At 42.7% G+C, this 25,776-nt stretch overlaps 1 protein-coding gene across 4 annotated transcripts in view; it reads left to right on the top strand.

The window, feature by feature from the left end:
- grik2 (glutamate receptor, ionotropic, kainate 2) overlaps positions 1-25,776 on the top strand; it is a 184,802-nt gene that overhangs the window by 111,647 nt on the left and 47,379 nt on the right. For all 4 annotated transcript variants that reach the window (XM_028424659.1, XM_028424660.1, XM_028424662.1 and 1 more), the window contains 4 exons: positions 4,171-4,314; positions 9,363-9,470; positions 13,355-13,468; positions 23,992-24,198. In XM_028424659.1, the coding sequence (XP_028280460.1) occupies positions 4,171-4,314; positions 9,363-9,470; positions 13,355-13,468; positions 23,992-24,198 (573 nt within the window). The remainder of the gene's footprint in view (positions 1-4,170; positions 4,315-9,362; positions 9,471-13,354; positions 13,469-23,991; positions 24,199-25,776) is intronic.

The following is a 25,776-nucleotide window of genomic DNA, read 5'->3' as shown; positions in this document are numbered from 1 at the left end:
CCTGGACATTTTAACAATTCATAAAAAGTGTTGAAATCATTCTCAGCTTAGGAGATTTAATAAATCTCTCATGGAGAGAGAGAGAGAGAGAGAGAGAGGAGAGAATAAGGTGGAAAAATAGACAGCGTCAGGGGTAATGCTCACATTGGCTGACACAAGGGAAAAGCAGCTTTTAAAGCGTTTAGCTTTAATTTCATTCAGGAGTGACATAATTGATTTTAATGAGATGTTTATAGAGTGAAGTGCCGGTGTTGCTAAATCATTTGCAAGTCTGCCTGACGGATACTTGTGAGCCTCGCACCGGGGGAAGCAAAGAGGCACACAAGCCTCTGCTGCCAGAACTCCTCCAGCAAGCCTCCTGCACACCGCGGAATACATTCTTATTTTAATTAAGAGCATATTTAATTCATGAAATACTCTGACGCCTTATCGATGCAAATGCTTCAGCTAAAAATCTCACTTTGTTGATAATGATCAACAGCTAAACTCGGCCGGCCAAGTCTCAGCTTACGAAAGTGAGAAGTTGACTTGTAATCCTGCTGACTTCTCCTGTTCGCAGTATCAGTGCTGTGATTGACTGACAGGGTGTCGCATTGCTATTATGAGGTCCCCGCGGGTCTGTGTGCTTTATGGTGGAGAGAATAGAAGGCGGTGTGAACATCGCAGAGCTGCAGCTCCTGCCCTCAGCACTGACAGAAAGACCGCCACCCCCTGCACCATCTCTGGTATCAGAGACTGTCCGCACCCTCTTTTGATAGAGGCTGGAACACAGCACAGACAAGCCCAGTGGGACTGTGGGGTCACCAGTGGACACCTTCACACTTCAGTGAGTCATATATAAACTTGCACCCATAGGGGGGCTTATCTAGACCTAGGCTGTGCCCATAATCACTCCCTAATCACTATATATGGCCCTATATAGAGCCTCCGCCATTTTGTAGTGCTTTCCGAATTCTTAGTGAGAAATTATAGTCCCCATATAGGGCCCTCAATGTATCCCACGATGCATCTTGAAAAGTAGTGTCCATCTGATGGTCACTACTCTTAGCAATATGTACCATCATGCATTGCACAGACCGGCGAATAGAACAGGAACAGAAGTTACATCACCTGTCTTATAAATATAATGATGGTTTAAAGGATGTAGCATGACCGGTTTTATTTTTGTTTATTGGGCTATAAAGGCACAAATTATAATTGCTAACAACGTAGTTTGTTTAGCCGGCAGAGATCGGCTCGCTTAATTTGCGACAGAAAATGACGGAGGTAGAGTCCGAAATGTCGGAAAATGCTTTCACAGTGAGTTCACTGTATGCTGCCTTACACTGAACTCCCCATAGGGGGCGTAGGGAGTGATTTCAAACACAGCCCTAGACTTTTTGTAGAACATGAAGGGTCTAAGGGGACTGACTCACTTTTGGAGAGAGCCCCTAGAGGCCGCAGGAGCAACTGCAGATCATCATCATTATGTGTCTCATGTTTTAAGAGCCATGTCTGCTAGCAGCTGTTAGAAAACAATTTGATGTATTCACTCCTTATGTTTTCACTAACATCACTTCGGTATTTATCAGCATATCTATTTTTAATATAAACACAAACTGAACACATTCCTGCTGAAGCCTGTGAACCTTTTCCAATTTGCACACTTGATGAGCTTTGGTTGAGCAGCACCATGAAATTAAACCGCCATGCTGCTGTTACCAGAGCCCATCTCTGCATCCACTCCATTCTGAGCACTTCATGATGTAGGCTTTCCTCACTGCAGTATATACAGTACACATGTATGGATTTCTGAGCATACTTTTGTTACCAGATCAGACACTAACATTTCATATATGAGCAGCACACCACTGGTTATAGTGCCAGAAGAACAATGAAGCCTGTCAAAGCGAATCCTCTCCATCCTGTCACCTTTATCTACACAATAACACCGCAGGCCACTCTAACCCCCCCAACACACACACACGAGCTGCACAGCCTCCAGTTGACACCCACACTGCAGTAAATTCACACTCCCTTTGCTTCAACACCTTCCTCTAACACCGATTATTAATACCTCACACTCCTGCAGGCACACACTCCAGTCCAGTTTGAAGGCAAAGCTCATTGACTGTGATTGATTGTGAAACATCTCTGGACATCTCCCATGCATATGGATACAGCTACACACACACACACACACACACACACACACTGCAGCAGCCAAACTGGCTACTTAAGCTGCAACCTTCAGATGCTCAATCAGGGCTCAAATAGGGAGAAATGACAGGTTTGAGAGTGATTTCTTTTCCAGCAGGACAATGCCTTCCCAAGCACCCTAGGGCGTGATTTCCATACAACAACAGTGGAGAGTTGTTTTGATTGCTCTTCAATCAAGCGCGACAAACACTAATTTGATTTTTTTTTGAGGAACTGCAGAATTATAGGCTTCTTTCATGAAGCGTGGATGACTGGCACTTCCCTGATAGCATCAGCAGCACAGCTCTCTGTGTGGACGACTGCTTGCTTGCTGTCTAGACTTCAGTCTGTAAACACATATACACAGAGAAAAGTCATGCAGCACATAGCTAATCTGTGAGTCGTGTCTCTGCACATATCAAACTTAAGAGCTCTTTGTGTTTTGTTTGTGCATTTAATTTGCTTGAATAAGAACAATCGTCGACACCACAGTTGAACCCAGCAGTGTCTCCTCATGCATGTAGCTGTGAAGACACATTCATCTGGTGTGGCCACATTATACCTGTTATTCTGTGTAGATGTTTTCCTCTGTACTTTCTACACATTTTTACAGGCATTAAACGTGTTTCTGAAACCCCAAGCCTATTTTTAAGGCATCAGCTTGAAAATGGCATGGCCAAAATGAATAGAGTATATCTCAGCAACCACTAGGTGTATTTGAATACTTTTGGTGTCATAATCAAGGGGACACCTGGGAGATTTGCTCAGATGTGTAAGTATTAGTTTGTATGCCTCTGGCTCTTTGTAAATTAAGATGGCACACAGCAAAAATGAAAAAAAATCTTGTCTGTTGAAAATGTACACGTTTACAATGAATATTTCCTTACAAATGATGTAGATGAAGCAATCTAGTTATCGCAATCTATAGCTAAGCTTGTGGACAATATGTCTGCCAAGTTTCATTTCATTCTAATTAAGAAACAAAATTACAGAGGGTTTAGTCCAACCTATGTAGACAAAACTTCCAAGATGGCCGCCATGTGCATTTTTAAAGGTCTTGGAATTTAACAAACCAAACTATATATTTCACTTTTAAGTCACTATTGGTGTTCATCACTTCTATTTGGGTAAAGCCTTTTGTTTTGCAAATTAAAGCTGAAGTTAAATCACTTTTATTGAGAGTTGGCTGAAAAACTGTCATCATATGGAATGTCTGTCATTTTCCCTGCTCACTTTGCACCTGCAGAAGGATGTAATACACAGTTCAGTGTGCACTCATATAAAAAAAATTGGACATTATTACTTCTCCATATTCACAGCTGCATCTTGTGAGTCAGAAACAGTGATGTAGAGAGGGTTTTCTGTATTTATTTTTTTAAATGTTAAAAAGACATCAGTAGATCTCAGTGAAATGGATGATTTCCACTAGCCAGTGTTTGTAAGGTCTGATGCAGGGTGATGAGGTCAGGTGTCTTTTTTTGTGCTGACAAACACACATGAAGTTCTCATCTGAATCCTCATCCTCTGCTCTAAAGCTGCAACAATCAGTCAATGAATGGAAGTTTGGAAACAGGAACATTTTCCGCTTGTGTGTCCACTGTTGATTGTTTTTCCAGGGAGCATCAATCAGCAGCAGATTTACTAGACTTCAGATTTTCACCTTTACTAACTGAAAACAGACACTTTCTATTTTATCAGGGGACAGTTTGTGTAGTAGTATGTGTGAGTGTTCCCTTCTGTTTTATCGTGCTACCGACTTCAGGCGACTTCTCGGTGTGTAAACAGCAAAACATGCAGTGATTCATGTCCATAGCATGACAGATGCAGATCCATACCTCTGAGCTTTGATGTGAGCCTTTGATGAAGCCATCATGGTATTGATATTTTTCTGATTGTAAATCCATCTGTGCTGATGTGTGGTGTGTCATGTCGTCCATGTGTAATGACGCTGTGTTCCCTCTCCTCCCCTCCCCTCTTGTCTTGGTTTTGCAGACGGATGCCGCGCTAATGTACGATGCCGTGCACGTGGTGGCCGTGGCTGTGCAGCAGTCTCAGCAGATCACTGTCAGCTCATTACAGTGCAACCGACACAAGCCCTGGCGCTTCGGGAACCGCTTCATGGCCCTCATCAAAGAGGTAGATGCTTGTCTACCTGCTCTCCCATTCTGTCTGCTTCCTCAACATACACAGCACCTTCACACGGAAAACACATGCTCATAGAAAAGCAGATGGATGCAGAATGTAAATAAGGCTGAGGCTGTCAAGTAGAGGGGGGGGTATGAATAAATAGGAATGATTTATCTGTGTATTTATTTATATGGAAATCATTTTTCCAGTGTGTGTACATACATACTCCCCCAAGGACCGCCTGCTCTCGAAATTTCAGCATTAATCACCCATGCAGAAACAAAAACACAACATTATCTGAGTTTTTGGTAATTGCCCCACAGTTTGAAGCTAATCCAGAGCTTTCTGTCTGCGGGAAGGCCAAGGATTAGGCAACCTATATTTAGGGCTCTCTAACCCTGCGGTCCCTTTTTTCGTTAGGAGAGATCATGGGAAGAATTTAACAGTACGTGTAGAGCGCTGAAGAAGCACACAGTCAGCTTTGGAGGCACTTATATTAAACGCACAGTTTTTCACCATGCAAATCTCAGCGTTCCTCCCTGGTCCTCTTATTCGCTCTTTTTTTCCATCTGCTGCTGTTTTTGTCCTCTGACTCGAAGCTTTCCGAGCCTGGAGAGTCACACAGGAGGGTGCCAGCTTTTATGACAGGATGAGGTTCACTCAGTGGCTAAGGGGCCGCAATGGACATGCACATAAAAAAAATAATGCATCAAAACTATGCATTACTAAATACTGATTTGCTCAGATTTCTTTGACATTCACTACTACTTGGAAAAATCCCTCTTAATCCCACCCTCCTGCACGACTTCGATAATAATCCATGATGTTGTGCAGCAGTACAGTATTGTAGGATGCGATGACAACTGCTTTGACCAATCATTTAGTTCCTATTTCATCCCATTTAGTTCTGCTCGTGCATACAGATGATTCCAATACTGTGAATTATTACTTTACTGCAGTCACTTCATAGACCTCTGGGGTCAGCTCACTAGTTTGCTCTTGTGGCTGAAGTGCAGCCCCGTGTCTCTGTTTTAGAGTCTGCACTTAGATGAATACCTCCCAGGTGGTTCACTCTTTAACCACAGGGTCACAGGGCTGTGTGTGTTGAACAGCTGGTTTTCGGGGTTATGCTTTGAGCTACAGGAAAGAAACAGTCAACACATAGAGTTCAACTCTAGGTTTTTTTGTTTTTTAATGGTTTTGTCCTTAATATGTTTTTGTGCTTCTTGGTACAAATGGTGCTTAAGATGACACAGAACAGAATCTGTTGGAGCAGAGACACCCAGACCTCTCCTGGAGGCAGGAGGCACCTCTCCATCCTCTCAGCTCTCTACCCTGTGTCTATGTCAGCCTCAGATGTGCACTGTTAACACACAGATAAAGAAGAGATAACTTTACTGGAAAGAACTATTAGTGTTAAAGCTACTAAAAACAAAGAACCAAATCCCAAATGTCTGAAAACCAAGCCTGAAATAAGATAAGATAAAACTTTATTAATCCCAGAGGAAATTCTAATGCCAGAGGTTACATTAACATATAAGAGTATAAATAAAATAAAATCCAAAATCAAACATACGCTGAGTGGTGTGCTTTGTAAGAGCACTGAATGACAAAACAACGACAACTGACAGGGAAACGTGTCAACTGCAGTGGGGAAACAGGTTTGGAGAGGGGCATCAGTGATGCTGGGGTCAAGATGTGTGAATTGACCCAACTCTGCTGCTTTATATTGGTTTTTGAGTGGTCATTATGTGTCCACTGGCCATACTGAAAGGACATGGGGGCTGGGTTTTGCCCATGGGCTGTATGTTGCCCAGGTGTGCTCTAAGGGGACGGCGCCCAAACTGTCTCAGCTGGCTCCTCTTGATTGTGGAGGACTTAGATAGTATGCGAATGCGAATAAATCTGCCTTCTGCCACTTATACTCAGTCATTGCCCACATTCCATGTCTATAGATCAGGATAGGTACAGTACATAGATCACATGGCTTCACCTTCTGGCTTAGGCCCAGTACAGTACCAACATTATCCCAGATGCTGTATCCAGTCTACAGTCAAGACCTTGTCCCCCACCTGGGACAGTTGATGTTTTCCTGTAGAGAACCATGACCTCATATTCACAAGTGCTGATCCTCATTCAACCTGCACAATGAGTGCAGTGACACAAAACACACACAGTTTGATTACAACAATACTAACATGGTCACTTACCTAAACAGCTTGAAGAGCTGTGCTGCCTAGTGATGTGTTGCTCGTGAACGATTCGTTCGATATGAACGAATCTTTTATATGAATCGGGGTAACGAGTCCCCTCAGTGAGTGATTCGTTCTTTCGCTACATGGCAGGCAGCCGCATAAAGCTCAGTTGGCAGGACAGGAAACAGATATGATTCGTTCCTGAGTCGCGGTAGCCCCCGGATCTTCGTTCTGTTGTCACGTGACGGCCAAGCCACTCAGGCTGTGTGCCAATTGGCCAGCAGCAAATGATCAGCAAAGGAACTTGCGACTCGTTCACAGATCGTTCATACGAATCGTTCATACGAATCGTTCATACGAATCGTTCATACGAATCGTTCCGGATTGCTCATTTGTCACGCGAGAGCTGAAGCTCAGCTGCGGGGCTGTGGACTCAGAAACAAACAAGGAAATGAATGTCTGATATCTGACGCTCCTCAATTTGTCACGTGACACCAGGCAAACGCTATGTATTCATGAAATTATAATTAATGGTCTTTGCTTGTTGTTGATGTGTAGTGTTATTGTGTATATAATGTAAAGTGTGTTTGTAAATAAATGCTTTCTAAAATGACATCATGTTTTGTGTTATACTCTGCCATTAAATAATAAATATAATAGTACATTATCCAGTCATGAAATCATATGTAACCAAGGCTGCTCAGGCTGCACGGATCAGAGCTGTAGATTCGTTCTCCTCCTCGTTCTCGCTCATCGTTCATTTGTCACGTGATAGGCTGCTCAGGCTGCACGGATCAGAGCTGTAGATTCGTTCTCCTCCTCGTTCTCGTTCATCGTTCATTTGTCACGTGACAAGCTCCACAGGCTGCACAGATTCGTTCTCGTTCACAGCTCATGTGTGTGTGAAGCAGTACACTCTCGTTCATTTGTCACGTGACAGCTACCTAGTCACTGTGGCACTGTTAAACAACACTGGCAGGGAGGATGCAGGACAGAAGTCACTGTACCGTGGTGTGTATTTGCCCTCTTATGTTTTCACATACTTTGAATTGCTTGTGGTAGTTATACTTATTATACTTTGTCCCATATCAATGCGCGGCACTATACTACAGAGGGACACGGCGCCACCGGCTGTAAAAATGAACGAAATGAACGAAATGACTCACAATAAGATTCGTTCACGTGAGGGTTCGAGAGTAACTGATTTGAGTCAGTAAGAAGAGTCGAACCTCCCAACACTAGTGCTGCCTCGAAGTATAAAAACGAAACACTGTACATTATGATACATGATCTGGGATTATAACTGCTTTCCCCCATCAGTGTCCTTGAATGTCCAAAGCAGATGCAGTGTCCATGAAATAACACTTCCCAAGGTTAGCTGTGTGGGCTGGATTACCAACGAATCATCACTGACCTTGAATCCCTCTTTGAGATGATCCTAATGTGAAGGCTCTCATTATTCCAGTTTAATGCTTAAAATATTTCTACATTCATGGGGACCACACATTAAATCTGCTGCCAGCTTGCAATTTCACAATGAAAAACTGGTGGGAGAGGCTCAAGGTTAACAGGCAGGGAGGCAAAATGTTTTTCAGTGACAGATAATTGTTTTTATAAAATGAAAAGGATGCGTCCTAAATATAGCATGACTCTTCTTAGAAAAGTTTCATGGAGTTCTAGGAAGGTCACATGGTGATGGTCAAGATCTGAAACAGGACTGTGAGTGAGTGTGCTCCTTTTCGTCTAACTAAATGACTTGTTTCTCTAAAGCTGACCAAAGGTTTAGGGATCTAAAAAGGTGCAACAGGGCAATCTACAGTGAGGAAAGCAATGCAAAGCAGAGAGACAGAAGGATCTGTCTGCTGAGTGACCTGAAGTGGTAAGACACCGCTCTGCAGAGTCAACTGAAACTCCAAGAAAGAGTGTAAAGAAGTCAGTGAAAATAAAGACATCTTAGTTAGTGTACAGGTGCTCCGCAATCAGACACGTACATGTCATCTGTCCCGTTTGTTCAGAGCATTTTATTTTATTTGTTGAAGGAAAAACGCCAATAAAAGTTTGCGTATTGGGACTGTATGTGATGGCAGATGTCATTTTTCTTCCACATTAGTCTGACTGGACATCCAATGTCCTTTGGCAAACAGTGACCCAGATACACAAACATTTTTTCTTGGTTGCACTTCAAAACATGTAAGATGTTTAGTTGTGTTGCTAGCTCTAAAAACCTCTGCTGTTAATGAGGTATAAATCACTGGAAAATAACTTTTGTAAACTATGAAAGTGAAGCTTTTCAGAGAGCAGATGTTTTTATTATCATTGTCACAGACACGTTAAGCTGGATTCGCAGCAGTTGGACCGACACGTCTGCTCCCATTGCTAATAGTTTCCGCTAATAGTTGGGATAACAGCACTGGTATCAATGGAGAGGTGTTCAAACACTGAGTGAAAATAGGATGACAAATGCTTTCCAGCAGCCGAGTGACTAACTTCCAGATCTGTGACTCCCACTCATCAAACTAAAGATAGGCCCTGAAGTCCCCGGCTTCCAGTTCGAGTAGCGCTGTGATGATTTTCTGTGCCTGAGCTTTCTGAGCCACTTTCATGCTACATTGTATTCTATCACACCCCTAAATATCTGTAAAGATTGGGTAATTGCCTCCCCACTGTTACAAATGCAGTCTCAGAGAGTGTGTGTAGGCACCTTGATGCTAGGAAAGACTGTGCAAACAGAAAGAGGAGAAGAAAGAGTCTGTCTATTTGACGCCTTTGCCTGGAACATAAAAAACACATCTGAAAGAGGAAATTCAGACTTGATGCTGTTGCTTGAATGTCTCCTCTGATATTCTGTCTCTCTTCCTTTAGGCTCACTGGGATGGCCTGACGGGAAGAATCACTTTCAACCGGAGCAATGGCCTGAGAACAGACTTCGACCTTGATGTCATCAGTCTGAAGGAGGAGGGGCTTGAGAAGGTTGTATGTCTTTGGTGAATATGTGTGCGTGTGTGTGTGTGTGAAGAAGGGATTGGAAATAATATCATGGCAGAAAGTAAACATTTTGTCCTAAAAGTTCATGTTAGAAGCAGATGGACTTATTTGACTCTGACAAGGCCCAAACTAGACGAATGCATCAGATTAGCTCCAAAGCTGCAGCTCTGTCTGACAAGCTCAGGTTTCTACCAAAAGTGGTGCACAGACAACAAAACCTGACCCATGTGGTCTGATCTAACAGACGAGCTGCTGCAGCTCAATCTGCTGAAAAAGTTCTTGCTGGCTCTGATAGAAAGGTGTCTGAACACACAATCAGGGTGTCCTACAGTGGACACATCAGAGCTGGAGCACAAAGCTATGGACAAAAGGGGCCTGGTCTGAGGATGTTCTTTGACATCACAGGTGTTTCTGGTGAACACATGGCACCAGGATGGTTTGAGGGTATAGCCAGCTGAGGCAGTGCGATCCTTTTGGTGATGTTGAAACCTTGGGATCCATTCTTGTAGATGTTAGTGTGACCCCTAGCTTAACATTGTCACAAAGCCACAATGGTTTGAGAAACACAACCAGTTCAAGGTGTTGACCTGGCCTCCAAATCCCACAGGTCTCAATGCAGGCGCTGGACAAACAAGTCCAATCCACAGAGGCCCCGCCTCACAGGTTACAGAGCAAACATCTTAGTGCAGATATCACAGCATCTGAAGCTGTCCATAGTATATTAGGCAACAGTGTTATGGCTGATCCACGTATAACCCAGATTAAGCATTTGTGAGATATGAGCTGGAAAAAGTCCAATCCACCGAGGTCTTCTGTCTCCGGAATTAAAGGATCGTTTGCTATTATCTTGGTGCTCACAGCTCAAGGCCAACATCTGTGTAGAAATATACCCTAGAAAAAAATGCTTAGACTTTCAATTGAGACCGTCATATGCATGTATATGAGGGTAGAATGGATATTATTAAAAGTACAGTTATCCACTGAAAGTAAAGCTTCCAGAAGCTGGAATCTCCTAATAGCTGAGCAGAATGTCTCTTGAGACCCAATTTGCCTTGTGAGACAAGTTGAGTTGATCCTTTGGCTCAATTAACATACTGCCAAGTCAGCTGCAGATGTTTATGCTGCTTATGAAAGAGGTTCCATAACTTTATTGATAAGGCATTCGGCAGGGGCCTCAAATCCCCAAACTAATGTTTATCAGAATTCACAGTTGGGTTTCAGACCAATGACGGCGTTTGGGGGGTGAGATAAGGGTTAAATACAAGAGATTACAGCGCCACGGTGCATCCTGTTATTTCTTTTCCTTCATGTGTATTTTGCTGCCAATCCTCTCAGGACCTCTCTGAATCTGGGAGATTTGTGATGCAACTACAGAGCCTTGTTAGGAGCTATACACTGTAAATGAAAATAAATTGGATCCACCCATCCAAGGAGGACATGAGAATCAAACATGGCTCACAGCTTAAAGAGTTTACCATCACTTTTCACTCTTTACTATAAAGTTCAAAGCGGAGAGAAGTCTGGATGAGAAGGATGTGACAAAGGTCCAGATTGAAATTCAGGTCTTCATCTTGCTGCTACACGCTGCAGTTCACTGAGCCACTGGGACAGCCCAAATGTCACATTTAAATTATGTAGATTTTGATAGGAAAGGACACACTATCTGCATTCGTACAAGATAGACAGAAATACAGTTTTAATGTGGGCACTGAAGACCGCTTTGAGTCGTTATATACAGTCCCATGTTGGTAGTCTATTTACCAAGATGACAGCTGAGGATACAGACACTTCCTGTTTACTCTTATATCTAGCAGAAGGAATATATATTCCCTCTCTTTCTGAGCGAATTTGAAATGTGCACCGCTTGATACGCACAACCTGTGACAGCTCCGAGTATACATACAATAATAGATCCGGCCGGCTAACAATGCACAGACAGATTTCAAAGCTTCCTAGGAACTCCATTTGTTCCTGTTTTTCAGTCGGAACACTCAGTACACAGCGACAGAGACAGGCTGCAGTGCTGAGTTACAAGTATGGGAATGATGTGTACTGAAACAACAAATATCTGAGTTTAAAAGCATATCACAAGAAACATCTGTAAATAAAGGTTAAAATAGGTTAAATTGTCCAATTTTGTGAAGCTGTACTCGTCCCAACACAATTCACTGAGCTGTCACTTCCTGTATTTCCGTCACATGGTCTCCTCCTCTATCCCACAGCACACCTGGAGAGATTCACACATGTGCTAAATATAAGGATGCTTAATAAGCTGCTTGTGCAACTATCTAAGAAAATATATAATACAGGACATAAATGTTACATAGAGACAGGCTTGACAAGCTCCTGACTACAGGAAACAGGAAGTGTACACCATTAGCATAATGCGTTACCTTTCAGGTGCATAGCATCATCCACCTCTGCACGCATGCTAACAGCTAACAACATGCTTCTCCTATCACTAGAAGCTGCAATGCTAATTGAAACACCAACGGCATTTCGAGCTTGAAGCACCAACAACATCAGCTGCTAGCTAAGAATTATTTTAAGGCCACAATGCTTGCACACCTCAGCTGTGTTTTCCACAGGTGCATCTTTGTCCCTGGCATCTCTCCAGTCTGCAGCAGTCAATTTAAGATTCATGAGATTATGAGCAGAGGAGAATCTGCTAACACCGGCGATACAAACAATATTCTTGCATACAAGTGAAAACACTTCACACTTCAGCATCCTCACCGGCGCCTCTCAGCAGCTCCTGACCTCTGGTCTGCGTGCTGTGTGTGCCTGCACCTCCATGAATAATTTACTCCATTAATAAAAACCCCTTCAGAAGCCCTCCAGCCTCATGAAGCCTGAATTAAAGAGTTGATTTGCAATTACAAAGCCTATCTCAGGCCTTCGCACAGGGCACACAGGTGCCCCGAGGAGTGTGTGTGAGGCTGGTGTGGATTGGAGTATTTGTGCTTCCTTCAAGTGATGCTCAGGGCGGGGGGGTTGGTTGGAGTGCAGGGGTGCTGCTGGGGAGGCTTGTGGAGACTTGAGTGAGAGCTAAGAGTGGACAAGAGAAGCCCTGAAGCATAATCTTATAGCCATCCTCCTCTTCGTGTTTGCCTCCTCCTCCTCCTCCTCCTCAGCCCTCCTCAGTGTCATCCTCCTCAAAAAGGCCACAGGGCTGATCTGGATCCGAAATCATCTCTAACATTGTTCCCTGTGGGACTCTAGAAGAAAGCGCCCCATGATAGTGCTGAGGGTTCACATGGCTGTCAACTGTGTCCTCAGGGTGCTTCACATTATTCTCTGTATGTAACCCGCATAGAAATTAGTGGAAGTCTGAGCCTGTACATGTGTTGTACATGAGCCATAAGCAAGCATTCATGTTTTCACACTATAAAATTCACGTCTATCAGCAGATACTGTCCTTCAAGCGGTGGATAGAATTTAGAAGTGTGCCCAGTCAGTGTTCAGTATCATCAATCACAGATGCCTGCAGAGCTCACACAACCCTCTCTAGTGTCAGTATTGGGTTTTCGATGCTGTATCACAAAAAGGTGATTTGTCTGTCATTTGAGGACACGTCAGTGTTTCTTTTTTTCTTAAATTGGTTATATCACACTGACAATGAATGTTCCAGAACATCTTGCCTTTATTTTCTGCTTAATTTGGGCTGATTCTCCTCTCACAATGAGCTCGCTTCAAAGGGAAATTGCTAAGAAATCAGCCGCTTCTCCACTAAATGAGAAATGGTGGAATTTTTAGACAGTGTTGGTGTTTGATGGAATATAAAGGTGAAAACAGCTGTGCTGTCTGTATATCTGGACTGCCTTACATGCTGCTATCAGTTCTTGAACAGACTCCATTTTGTTTTACAGATTGGCACCTGGGACCCTCTGAGCGGCCTGAACATGACAGAGAACCAGAAGGGGAAGACGACTAATGTGTCCGATTCTTTGTCCAATCGATCCCTGATCGTCTCCACCATCCTGGTACGTCTAAACCACAGCACACTGAACGTCACACACACACAGATCTCATATTGTACTAAATTTCTCATAGTTTGTGAAGTTTTTAGAATTCACCATATTTCTGCTTACACTGGACACAACAGAGCAGATGATATATATTACAGCTCTGTGAGTGGTAAAAGTCTGTGAAGCTTTGCTTTCAGTAGAGCTGTCCCGATCAGGTTTATTTTGCCGAGTCATTTGATTTTGAGTATCTGCTGATTCCCAATCCGATACTTTTTGGGCTCTCTACAAAGGTGAACGGCAGGTCACTGCTCGCGTTTCTTTTTGCATAAGCAAAACTGTGTGTCCCGGAAAAAAAAGGTCAACTACTATGTCAACTACTCATTTCCACGGGCACAATACTGCACAATACTTCGACAAACTGCTGGAAATGCATTGCCGCAGGCTATAAATACTTAATTCATCCCCAAACGGGGAATGCAAAGGAAACAGCTCACCCGGGTCTTGAACCCAGGACCTCTCGCACCAAAACAGTCATACCCCTAGACAGCCAGAGAGTCATCCTGTCCTACAGATGTGTTAACATTTTTAATCAAATTAACCCTTGTGATGGATTAATCCACGTTAACACGTTAACTTTGACAGCCCTGTAATACATATATATCCTACTAATTGGGCGGTAACGTCCTATTCGAGTCTGAAACCGATTTCCGATCACGTGATCGGATCTGGACGTCCCTTGCTTCTCAGTAACTACTGTGACCTCCTTGTGCAGCAATAACAGCAACTAAAGGTCTGGCTGCACTTCCTCTTCAGATTCAGCCCACAGAAAGCTTTTATTTTTTTAAATTTACTGATATTACTATACTCTATTTCTATACTACTACAAATTATTGTTCAATGATGGCCCGGATGCAGCTTAACAGGCCAAAACCATGACACTACCACCACCATGCTTCACGGATGGGATAAGGTTCTAATGCTAGAATCCTTTAATTAGAACTATAACAAATAATCTGTTATCGGATTTAGCGTCCATAACAACACGGCAGAGAAATGCTAAAATATTGATGTTCTCAGTAGTTATGAGAGATCTCTCCAGATGGAATCTGCTGTGTGGTGTGTGTTTCTCCACATCAGTCCTTTCACATGTCAAATCCTAGACTTTGTAAGCAACTTTGACCCTGACCTAATAATAGATAACTGTTTGTATGTCAGAGTGGTGAAAACAGCAAATTAGCTCAGTAAGTAAACAGAGCGCCTCCGTGCAGTCCGCTAATGCTATGCTACAGGAATAATTATGTCTGCAAAGCTCATGCAGTTAACGCCGGCTGCCATTTCAGGCCAACAATGTGCAAATTAAATATCCCAGCTTCAAATGTCTGTTTATAGCCAAATCAAATTGTAATGGTGCTTTATGTGGGACCAATTATAGAAAGCTCGAACAGCTCTCAGCCATAACAGACTCCCTCCAAAGATGTCATTATTTTTAAGCTTTTCCTCTTGAAAAATCCTTCAGTGCTTTGCCTGAGCTGCCCTTTCTTTTTAGAGCGCTTTCTGGGGATGCTGCTCTCCAACTCAATTGAAGTAGAGTACCCCAAAGCACTGCACTCCCAAATTGCCAGTTGACTTCACCACTGTGGAGGACGGCAATTTGATGGGAGCAGGCTCAGGCAGGGAAAAAATTGACTGATTGATTGCCCAATAAGCTTTCATGGTTTACGGCTCTGCCTCCTGTCCAACAGTTTATCAGGCGCATTGTGCTGTTGTGTGTCCGGCCAGCGGCGTCATAATGAGAGAGAGTCCATTCAAATGCTTTTAGCGGTAATAACGGGGGTGTTGGTCTGATGATGATCAGATCAGATGACAGCAGTCCAAACTTTTAAGCAGACCAGCTGAATTATTGATCTGATGTGCAGACAGTTCCTGATTTCTGACGTGACAGCTGCAGTCAGGATTCAGAAGCGCATCACACTGTGATGCGCCTTTTTACCTCATTAACAGACTTCGGCAAAGTTCAGACAGCAAACCCGACGAAAGCACAATTGTCATTTTATACACTGATCCTCACTGATCAGGAGGGGAGAGAAGAAAGGACTGACTGAAGCCAGACGCAGTTCCACAGTTCATTCACAACAAGCCCGTCAAACCAGAGTCCATCACCTCTATGCTATAATTAATCTGACACCAAGAAAAATGTGCACAATCTAACCATGTTTTCAATTTAAAAGAAAATTATTATTATTATAAAATTATGGTTTATATAATACTAATATTTCAGTGTACCCCCACCGTGCAAATATATGGAAAATAAAGAAAAGAAACTGCATGTTTATGAATTAGTTTGAACTTCACAGCCAGGCTGATCTCCTCAGCTTTTAGTCTGAATGTGTGCATGAATCTTACAGATCTGAAACTTCCTGGAGTTGATTTTTTAGGAGAAGTTTGTTAAGAATAAATGACAGTCTGTAGATGTTTAGGGACCAGATGACGTTAGAATTGTCACTGTCTGGATAAAAAAAACACTCAAATTACCCACAAGGCTGTGGGCTTTTGAACACACCGTACGGTAAAGAAAACTGGGCAGCTTCTTTAAATCCTAAAAATCAGTCATCAAGTTTTACATTTAAACATGTTTCACGGCCAACATACATTTATGGCTAGCTGACATTATGTAGTTACTCACAGTCCATGTTAACATGGGCTGGCCTCCACATGTGTGATTTACACACAGATAATGTCGCTTCTTCTGCAAAGACCTGATGATGAAGTGCCTTCTTATTCATTCATTCATATACGGAGTATTAAACCCAAACTAGATGTGTCATCTGATCATTGACACTATATATATATAGATATATATATCTATATATATATAGCATACATCCTGTATTTATGTGTGAGCTTATACCCCTCCAGACACACTGTGAGGGCCATGACAATGGAGGGAACTTACAGAAGCAGGCCAAATTAAAGCCACTTATGATCCTGTTATTGAGAAGGCAAGCGTAAAAATAACAATATTAAGTAAATTGCAGGTTGTCATTATTTATCGTGGGCCTCCTCTCCTTCCGCGTGTGCTGTGAAGTGATTGGATTGCAGTTATTAGCAAAGACTCTCGGCGGCTGTAATTGCCGTATCAGGATTGAGTCGTGGGGAGATGTGTGATGGCTGTGAGCGGCGAGGAAATGGAGGGAGGGCTGACAATAATTGGGTTTGTTACATTTGATTGATGTGCACTTTCATCCAGCTCCTCATCATTTTCTCAGGGATTATGTACTATAAAACATGATGTAATTACTGTAGAGATCTTGGCCTATCAACACTTTATCTGCTTTGGAAATCGCTCCTGTAATGTTGCGGTGGAAATGAAGTACCTTCAGGCTAATGGCTGGAGCTGCAGATAATACACTGTGTAAGGTCTGAGAGGGAGCGGGAAGAAGGCGTGCACGTCTACAGGAGCCCTGACAGCTCAAAAATACTGCATAACATGCCAGCTGAGCTGCAAAATACTGTGCTGACATGTTTCTCTCTTACAGTAAAGAAGCATGGCTCATTTTGTTGTGTGAGATAATTAGAGACCCAGTCTGAGCCATAATGACATATTTTTTCATTTTAAATATAAATGTATGGTTAAGTTATAGCTGGGGCTGTTAATTAACGATATTTGAATCACATAATTGTCCACAGTTTATTCACAAATTAGTCACAAATTATTTATGCACTTTAAGGAATAATTAGTTTGTTTTTCTCTCTCTTTGACTTTTTGTTAAAGGAACCCATGAGATGCTAACTGCCAGGCTAGCCCACTGAAAACTATGATAATATTTATTTATTTACTCTCATTCAGAAGAGAATTAACTCACATTTTTACATAAAACATATTCAATTAAAGGTAAAAGTGTATATGTTTAAATATGAAGTATTATTAAATATTATTTATGGTGGTCTGTTAAGGGAGGAGCAGGCCTGCAGGAGCTCTGACAGATCAAAAATACAAAATAAGGTGGAGGGCAGAGGAAAAAGGGACTGGACACAGGTCTATACGTAGCAGCACGGTATCTGATGTTTTTCACTCATTAATAATAATTAACACAATGAAATCTGTCACGAAATAATAATAATAAACCTGCATCCTCTCTGTAAAGCACACAAGGGCTGAAATTAGCAGCTACACTGACGGACAGTAAAGCACTGGATTTAAAGTGACCTCTGGTCCCCTCTCAGGTCTCATTACCATTTGGCTGTCAGGACTCAGGGCGACTGCTCGGACCAGACACCAGAAAATGCAGACGAGCTTGTGCCAGAGCTCACGGACCTTTCAGAGTCGCACTCAGACAAGAGACAGATGTGAGAAAATAATAAATAAACAGCAGCGGCTGCATTAATTACCAGCTCATAGTGACAAATAAGTACTGTAAAGGATCATTAGGCTAAATGCCGGAGCTATCAAACATATGTTGTTAGTGTAACGTATCCTGGCGATTATCTGCTGTGTGATGCATCTCATTTTTCTAATATGTCTCCAGGAGCCAATGTTGGCGTCAGCTGATCATCTGTGGGGGCATTAGCCACGATGTATTACAACTATAACACCAGAAACGGCGCAGAAACAGACTGTGGGTCTGTATTAATGTCCACAGAAATACGCCCCATGGCAGCAGGACTTTGTGCCTTCACATATTGTTTTCTAAGTGCTGACGTCTATTATATTGATCAAAGCAGAGGACAAAACTCTCACACTGTCCCACTGTGAGGAGACTGCTCTCGGAACTTTTTATAATCCTGAAAATAAACAGAAAGGTAGAAAAGAATGTTACGTTTGAGTTGCAGTGCATTCTGGGGGTTGAAGTTTTCCTTCTTGGCCACTGCTCTCAGTTTTCTGTATTTTTATAGCAACATTTTTGTTCATTTTTCTGCTTATTTTGTAAGATAGATAGATATAGTAAGATAGATTTTTTCTCTTCTAAATACCTATTAAATTATTTAGCATGCTTTTATTTTTTATCAGGACTTTAGATAGTGAAATAAAAAATATATATGGACAAATCTTTCTATGTTGGAGTCTGGATTCACCTAAACTCCTGCTTAATCCAAATACAGACATGAATTGGAATTTTATATATATATTGAGTCACCACATGTATAGTTTTCTACCAGGCTATACATTTGGACATTTTTAACATAAAGGTCTATGGGGATTTACCATTGACAGTAAAATCTATGGACAGAGCTTCCGTGACGTCACCCGTTTGTTTCTGAAGAGCCGTTTTGAGGCTCGGCGGGAGGCTCCGGGACGTGCTGACCACCGCCATGTTGGCAGCGTCACGTCCGCCAAAACCCCAAATATGGACAAAGAGGGGGGGCACAAGCAGAGTTTAGGGGGGCGGGCGATCGTGGAAGCAGGAAACTCGCGCTGTGATACGGCAAACGTCTGTCACTCAAGCGGCAACGCCCATAATTATGCGTAATAATAAGTCTTTTTAAGTACAATTAAAATGAGTGAGTTGTAAAAAAATTCACCCCCCCTACAATTGACACTAGAAGAGAACCTATCATCTGAGACCAGAATGGTTTTTTGTACCAGGCTGTAAACATGTTCATTTCCGCTGTGCAGTCGGCCATTTTAACATGGGAGTCCATGGGAAATGACTCGCTGCTGGAGCCAGCCCCCAGTGGTTGTGGCGTGAACTACAAGTTTTGACACTTCCGCATGGGCTTCAAGTCTGAGCCCCCAAGGTTGCTGCTTGGGATTTACTCACTTTTAAAACCCGCCCCCAGAAGGCCAGCGAGGGAACTGCAGTTTGTTTGTTGTTTTTTTTCCCCTGTTCCATGTCAAGAAAATGTGTTTTGACACAAGATAATGTGATATGTTGTTGTGCTAACAACACAGTGACATTGAAGCTAATTAGAGTCATTATAAAATATATGTGGAATGAACACACACAAAACAAAAAAAAGCTGTACGCACACTCAACCTTAGTTTTCTCAATAAATATATAAACTGTGTTCTAATTTTTCTGCAGTTAAATCCAGTGGGCAGCCTTCCACTGCACCACTGCATGCTGAGAGCACCTGGAGGAGTGGCTTTGTTCTCAGCTCCAGCCACACTGCGTGGAAGGGAATCAATGTTACTAAAGTAAATGTTTAAAAACGACTCAAATAAGGCGGTATCATTTCTTTTTCTTTTTTCCCCCCAGACGCTAAATCCATTGTTTTTAATTTGTCGGAGAAGAATGGGCTTGATTCTGTGCATCTGCAGAGGCATGGATGTGCTATAGCTTTAATTAGGTTTGCTTTACAGAGATACTCGGCTTCTCCCACAGTCTCTCTTTTTAATTAAAGATGCACCATCCTCCGTCTGCAGCCAGCCACGCTGCAGGAGGCTTCAGGATGGGTGTGTGTGTGTGTGTTGGCGTGTCTGGGTGATGGAGGGGCTGAGCCGCAGCACCTATACTACACCTTGTTCATATCATATCCTCCTTTTGTTCTGCTGAAGTTATATCAAATGCTCCAGTTTGGTGTGTCTCAGTGGGAGGACAGGCTCAGAGGAGTAACAGTAGACTGTTGTATTTGTGATGAGAGTGGAGCGTTTTCCAAGCAGCTGACGTGTGATCACACACACACACACAAAAAACTTGTACTCCCGTTATGTCATCACTGTCAGACAGGCAGAGTGAAGAAGGGTGAGCTGCAGTCTATAAGGACGCCTCTCCTCTCCTCGCCTGACCTGAGCTGAATTATTTGTGCGTTTAAAACGAACAATTTGACAATTACAACAAAGCACTCTGATTGGCCAGCTGTGTGGGAGGAGGAGCTAGGGATTGTGTCTTTTATACTGAATTATAAAAGAACACAAGTCCGAGTTTTTACATAAACTATTGATATAAAATGAAAGAAAAGCCCCCAAAAGTAGAGGAAGTAATAATAATAATACATCCATCACATCATTAATTTAGTGATTTTGATACAGAACGATTAGATGGATTAGAATACCTGGACCAGGACTATGAAAAGTAACACAAATTCTAGAGCTGCAACTCTTTGGATAATCTATTTGCCTATTGAAATCATAGCTTGATACTTATACAGTTCATAATATGCACAACTGACTACATCTCTGTAGGTTCGTTTTGGCTGAAATTAAACCAGAACAATAGATTCTGTGGATTTCTGAAGGACTGATGAATAAACAGAAAATTTGGATGCAGCACAGTTTAAACCTTTTATCACCTACCCTCTTTTTTACACAGTCTAACTCGCCTACATCACTAGTAAAAGCTGTCATTGTTGTGTGAAACGTGTGAAAAGACAAAATGAACATTTCCAGCAGTAAGAATCACAGGTAACGCTGCAGCTTTCGAACAGAGCTGCTCTTTGTTCATGTGCACAGCGACTGTTTATGATAATTACAGTCTTTCCCAGCTGACAGAAGGTGAGAGGTCGCAAGTTGCTAATGGGCTCACAATAGCTTCTGCTCGACATGCAGTTGTTCCAGTGGTTAACATGGCAGCTAACAGACACTGAGAGGAAATGGTCAAATCATAAAGAGAGCAACTATAAAAGGGGCTGAGTAGGAATACACGACAGTCACAGAGGACACGTTCAAGCCCTTCTTCATGTGTGATGTATATGTGTATACTGCATGGACAAAAGTATGTGGACAGCCAGCCACCATGTGTGTTTCCTGACATCCATGTTTCTGCTTCCTGTTCAGCCCATTGACAGGAGATATCGTCAGGGACCAAGCAGCCTTAAGGCTAAGACGGACATGTTATGTTTCACTAAACTGAGAAGATCATTTCTTTGAGCTTTTTTTTGCAGACAAACACACGTTTGGAGCTGTTAGTCCGAAAACATGGCAAACTGTTTCACTGGTTTGTGAATAACATGCTAAAATACCATGATCAATCATGGGGCATCAATCACTGATGCAAACGATCATCAGCTGCAGGTAAATCTTTACAACCAGCTAAGGCTGTCTATTTACTTTTGGTCACATATTGTATAGTAGGACAGCAAGGACAGTTTTGCTCCTTTTGTATCGATCACTGGTTAGCTGCCATGTCACCAGCTGTAATCACTAGCGATCAATAAGGGTCATGACTTATATACAGTCAGTGTGTGTAACTAAAGGATTGTTTCACATCCTAAAGTTGAAGCAGAGGGTGAAAGTGATGCTGTTGGTGATAAATATTTCTACAGCTCATGTAAAAGGTGAAGCGCTCTTTCTTCCTCTTCTCTGTGGGTATTGGTATCGAGTGCCGTCCTTCTCCATAGAAGTCCACAGAAAAGCACCTGTGCAGATGTCAGTGTTTCAGTTACCATGGTGACGAGGGGAAGGGAAACTCTGCACATACCTTGGATTGTAAGATGTTGCAATGGAGGAAAAAAAAAGGGGGGGGGTTGGAAGTGTGCACGTCACATGCACCAGCACGCTGCTGCCCCCTGCTCATTCTGCTGTAATCAACAGGAGATGAAGCGGTCGCCTTTTTATCCTTTAAGAAAGACATGACGCTGGTTCCACTTATTTTCACCTTTAACAGCGCTCCTGTGCAAACAAACAGCGGGCTGTGTCTGCCAGTGCAGGCGCTCCCGTATTGATCTGTATGTGGACAGGGCTTTCTGCTCTTTCATCAAGATTACATCAGTATCTTTCCAGTCCTGCAGCTGCTCGGCTATATTGTAGTAGATATAACATATTATGTACTGGGCTGTGTCAGCAATGATAAAATTGATGGTTGCAGTGTAGTTAAAGTACAGGAGCTGCTCATTCTGACTTTTTATTTTGGGCTGAAGGGCAACTGAAGGGAGTGGTACACACCTGCAGTAAAGCTTTTTATGAAGGAAAGCAATAATCCACATAACTCTTAAATGTAATCTGTGTTAGTTGCAGATTCTTTTCTTAGATCTACCAGGGAGGGCTCTGATCATTCTGCTGTAACCAAGCAGCACGGGCTGACAGACGAGAGCTGCGCAGTTCCCCTCCACGGCCTGTAGGGGCTGGCTCAAAGTGAGTCAATCCCCACAGACGTGCACGAGTTTACTGTCTATACTTTTTAATTTTTTTTCCAGATGCATACACTAACCCTCCTAAATCAGAGCTGTTGCCGGCAACAGAAACCGACATGCACTGTTCAAACTACCGTAGCTCTGGTTGTGTTCGTACTATTGAAAAAAATCAACGGATTCTGAAAGCTGAGAAACGGCTCTTTCGATCGCTATTACATTCATTACGGTAATGACCACATTGCGTGTGTGCCAGGGGAGTTTTGTGGAGCATAGGAGTTGATGTAAAATAGTTTTTTGAGTAATTTCTTGCTGCACATTTATAGTTGTTTATAAAGAAAAATTTGATGAAAATTCAAATTTGTTTTTTTACTTTTTGTTATTACACACTGTTCTGAGCATTTATATCATAATAACAAACATGTGCCAGCTTTTACAAGTTATACAAACGCAAACTTGTATTAGCAACAGAAGCATTCCCTCCTCTAAAAAACTGCTAACATCAAATTTAGAAGAATGGAGACAACAGCACAACAGGAGGAGCCGGAGCTGAGGCTGATGCAGTCTTAGTGTCTGTTAGTCTTGCTTCTTATCCTTGATAATGTAAATTAATGTCCTTAATTACTCATATTAATTAAACTGTCACACCTTTGTCACTTTTTTAAGCTTCCCCATCACTTGTTTCCGTGCAGTAAAGTCATTACTCTCGTCATCATTTGTTTGTGTGTTGATGCGAGCCGCGGCCCGCACACCGTGTCAGAGTGGTTAGCAAGCTTTAATGGTTTTTTGTTTCAGTCGTGCCAGAGTTATATGATAAACAACACCTGCTTGGTGATATATTTTTTGGGATTTATTTGTCTGAGAGAGACGAGGGAGTCGTAGAAATGAGGGACGTGCCGCAAGCAGGAGCGTCTAAGACTAACAAAGACAGATGGTGCATGGAGCAGAGGTATATGGAGGGGAGGAAGCGGGAGGAGGAAGCGGGGAGTGAAGCGTGGAGGGAAGAAGGGAAGGACATGGCAGAGGAGATGCTCAGTAGGTGGGAGGCAGAGAGGAACCGCGATGAAAAAAAAGACATTAGTAATCTCCCCAGCTGTTTGTGGGAACAGAGGGGATGAGCCAGCTCCTGCTCTCTCTTTTTGTGTCTGTCTATCAGCATCTCTTATCTTATTGACAAAGCGTGTGGCGTCCTGAAAGCTGGGCCTGGGCCCATAGCCAGCCTGCTGCGCCCGAGAGCAGCATAGAGTCATTTATATGGGGTATTATCTCTTATTATGGTCATGCCTCACTTTCCACCCACCCTACCTCACATCACAAAACTGGAACTGCTAGCGCACACACACACACACACACACACAGCAGCTTAACACATGCTTTACTAGCTGAGTCAGTGTGTGTTTGGGCCTGCACGGCTCAAAAGCCTATCTCGCACATCGTACACGCTCTCAGATAGGCCTTATCAGTGGGTGAAAGACGCCAAGTGCTGCAGACTCTCATCCCTCCTCCTCCTCCTTCTCTATTTCACCCAACAGGAAGAACCATATGTGATGTTCAAGAAGTCTGACAAGCCGCTGTATGGGAACGACCGCTTCGAGGGCTACTGCATAGATCTGCTCAGAGAGCTGGCCAACATCCTGGGCTTCACTTACGAGATCCGCCTGGTGGAAGACGGAAAGTATGGCGCCCAGGATGAGAACTCGGGCCAGTGGAACGGCATGGTGAAGGAGCTGATGGACCACGTGAGTCACACAATTATTACTACTGCTGGGCCTAAAGAAGAAAGTGAGCAACTTGGGTCACACATTTCAACTTAATTAACAGCTTAGATAGATAAAGAATACCTACAGTATCTCAATCGACCACAAGGTCACCAATTCACACACTAATCCTAACCCCAACAGTACCACGTAGAAAAGAAAGTCACGCTTAAATATGTTTTATGCCAATTTTTTCAAAAAATCCCCCAAAATAAAGTGTTTGCAGTAACAGAATTTTGTCAAAAACAAAAAATTCTGCACTCCTCTGCGCTAACAGAAAGCCATGACTGACTCACATGTGATCAGCAGTCATGTGACAAAAATTCAGAGATAAATGTTTGACTCTGTAGATTTTCTAAACCTGAAAAGGCTGTAAACGACAAATGACAACGCTGCCTCTTTAATTCCTCTTAACTTAAGTGCAGGGCATTGAGAGTGAGACACACGCAAATTATTAGCTTCACCGCACAGAAATTCCTATAAATAACCTGTAAATGAGTAAAAGGCGACTACTGTGCGCTATAGCTGTCTGGAATTAGCGACCTGTCGACTGAGGCTCAGCTGCAAGCACACATTCCATGAACGCAAAGTGTGGACAAGCTGGAGGTGGAAGAGAACCGTCAGGAGAGGGACAGAACAGCTGCCAGTATATATTGAACGTCAGGACATGAGGCTGACTAATTGTATATCTTTTTCATATACAAGTCGCACCTGAGTATAAGTCGCATACCCAGCCAAAGGATGAAAAAAAAGACTTATAGTCTGGAAAATACAGTATGTAGCCTGTTAGCTACATACTACAAAAATCACTTTGGTACATAATTATAACTGGCTGGCAGTCTTTCCAAATGCCTCTGCTGTAGTGCTGAAAGAATCTATTTATCGAGCGACAAATGAGGATCAATAACTTAGATTATCATTTGTCAACAGACATTTATTGATCAGATAAAAGAAGCTGTTCACAGAGACGATCAATGAGCACAGGAGGCAGAAAGATCCAGAAATAAACGCTAACAATTTACAACAATTTCCCAAAATAGATCATTGCTGTAATTGCTATTTGCAGATCTATTTTTGTTTACCTGTGCGCTCTTGTTATATTAAGAACAGGGTTCAGACTGTCAGAATCTATCACAGGTCATCTATTTGTCTGGATATGAGCGAGAGTGAGACGTAATGAGGAGGAGTGTTACACTGAGCGAAGGCAGAAAACAGAGGAAACAAGCAGCACAATTTGAGAGTACAGTGATGCGAGAAGAGCATAGATTCTGTCGCGAGCCGTTTCCCCTACAGAGCTTATTAAAAGACACACACACACACACAATCTGCTCACAGTGTAGATCATTACACCCAACAAAGTCCCAGTTAGGATAAACTGCATGGGCAGAAAAATAGCAGGCGCTGCATGGCCAGTAGTCAATATCTGACCTCATTAGATGCAGCACCCACGAGGGGTCAAGTCTCCCTTAACTCCTCCACACTGCTCTTCTGCTTCTCTTCCTGATCAGAGCCGTGATTGGCCATTGTGACAGATAGTCTGGTCTTTTCATGGGTGAAGGG

The sequence above is a fragment of the Parambassis ranga genome, chromosome 16 (assembly GCF_900634625.1).
Source record: "Parambassis ranga chromosome 16, fParRan2.1, whole genome shotgun sequence".
Classification (NCBI taxonomy): domain Eukaryota; kingdom Metazoa; phylum Chordata; class Actinopteri; family Ambassidae; genus Parambassis; species Parambassis ranga.
The sequence above is the reverse complement of the archived record's forward strand: the minus strand, read 5'-3'. Positions and strand labels throughout refer to the sequence as shown.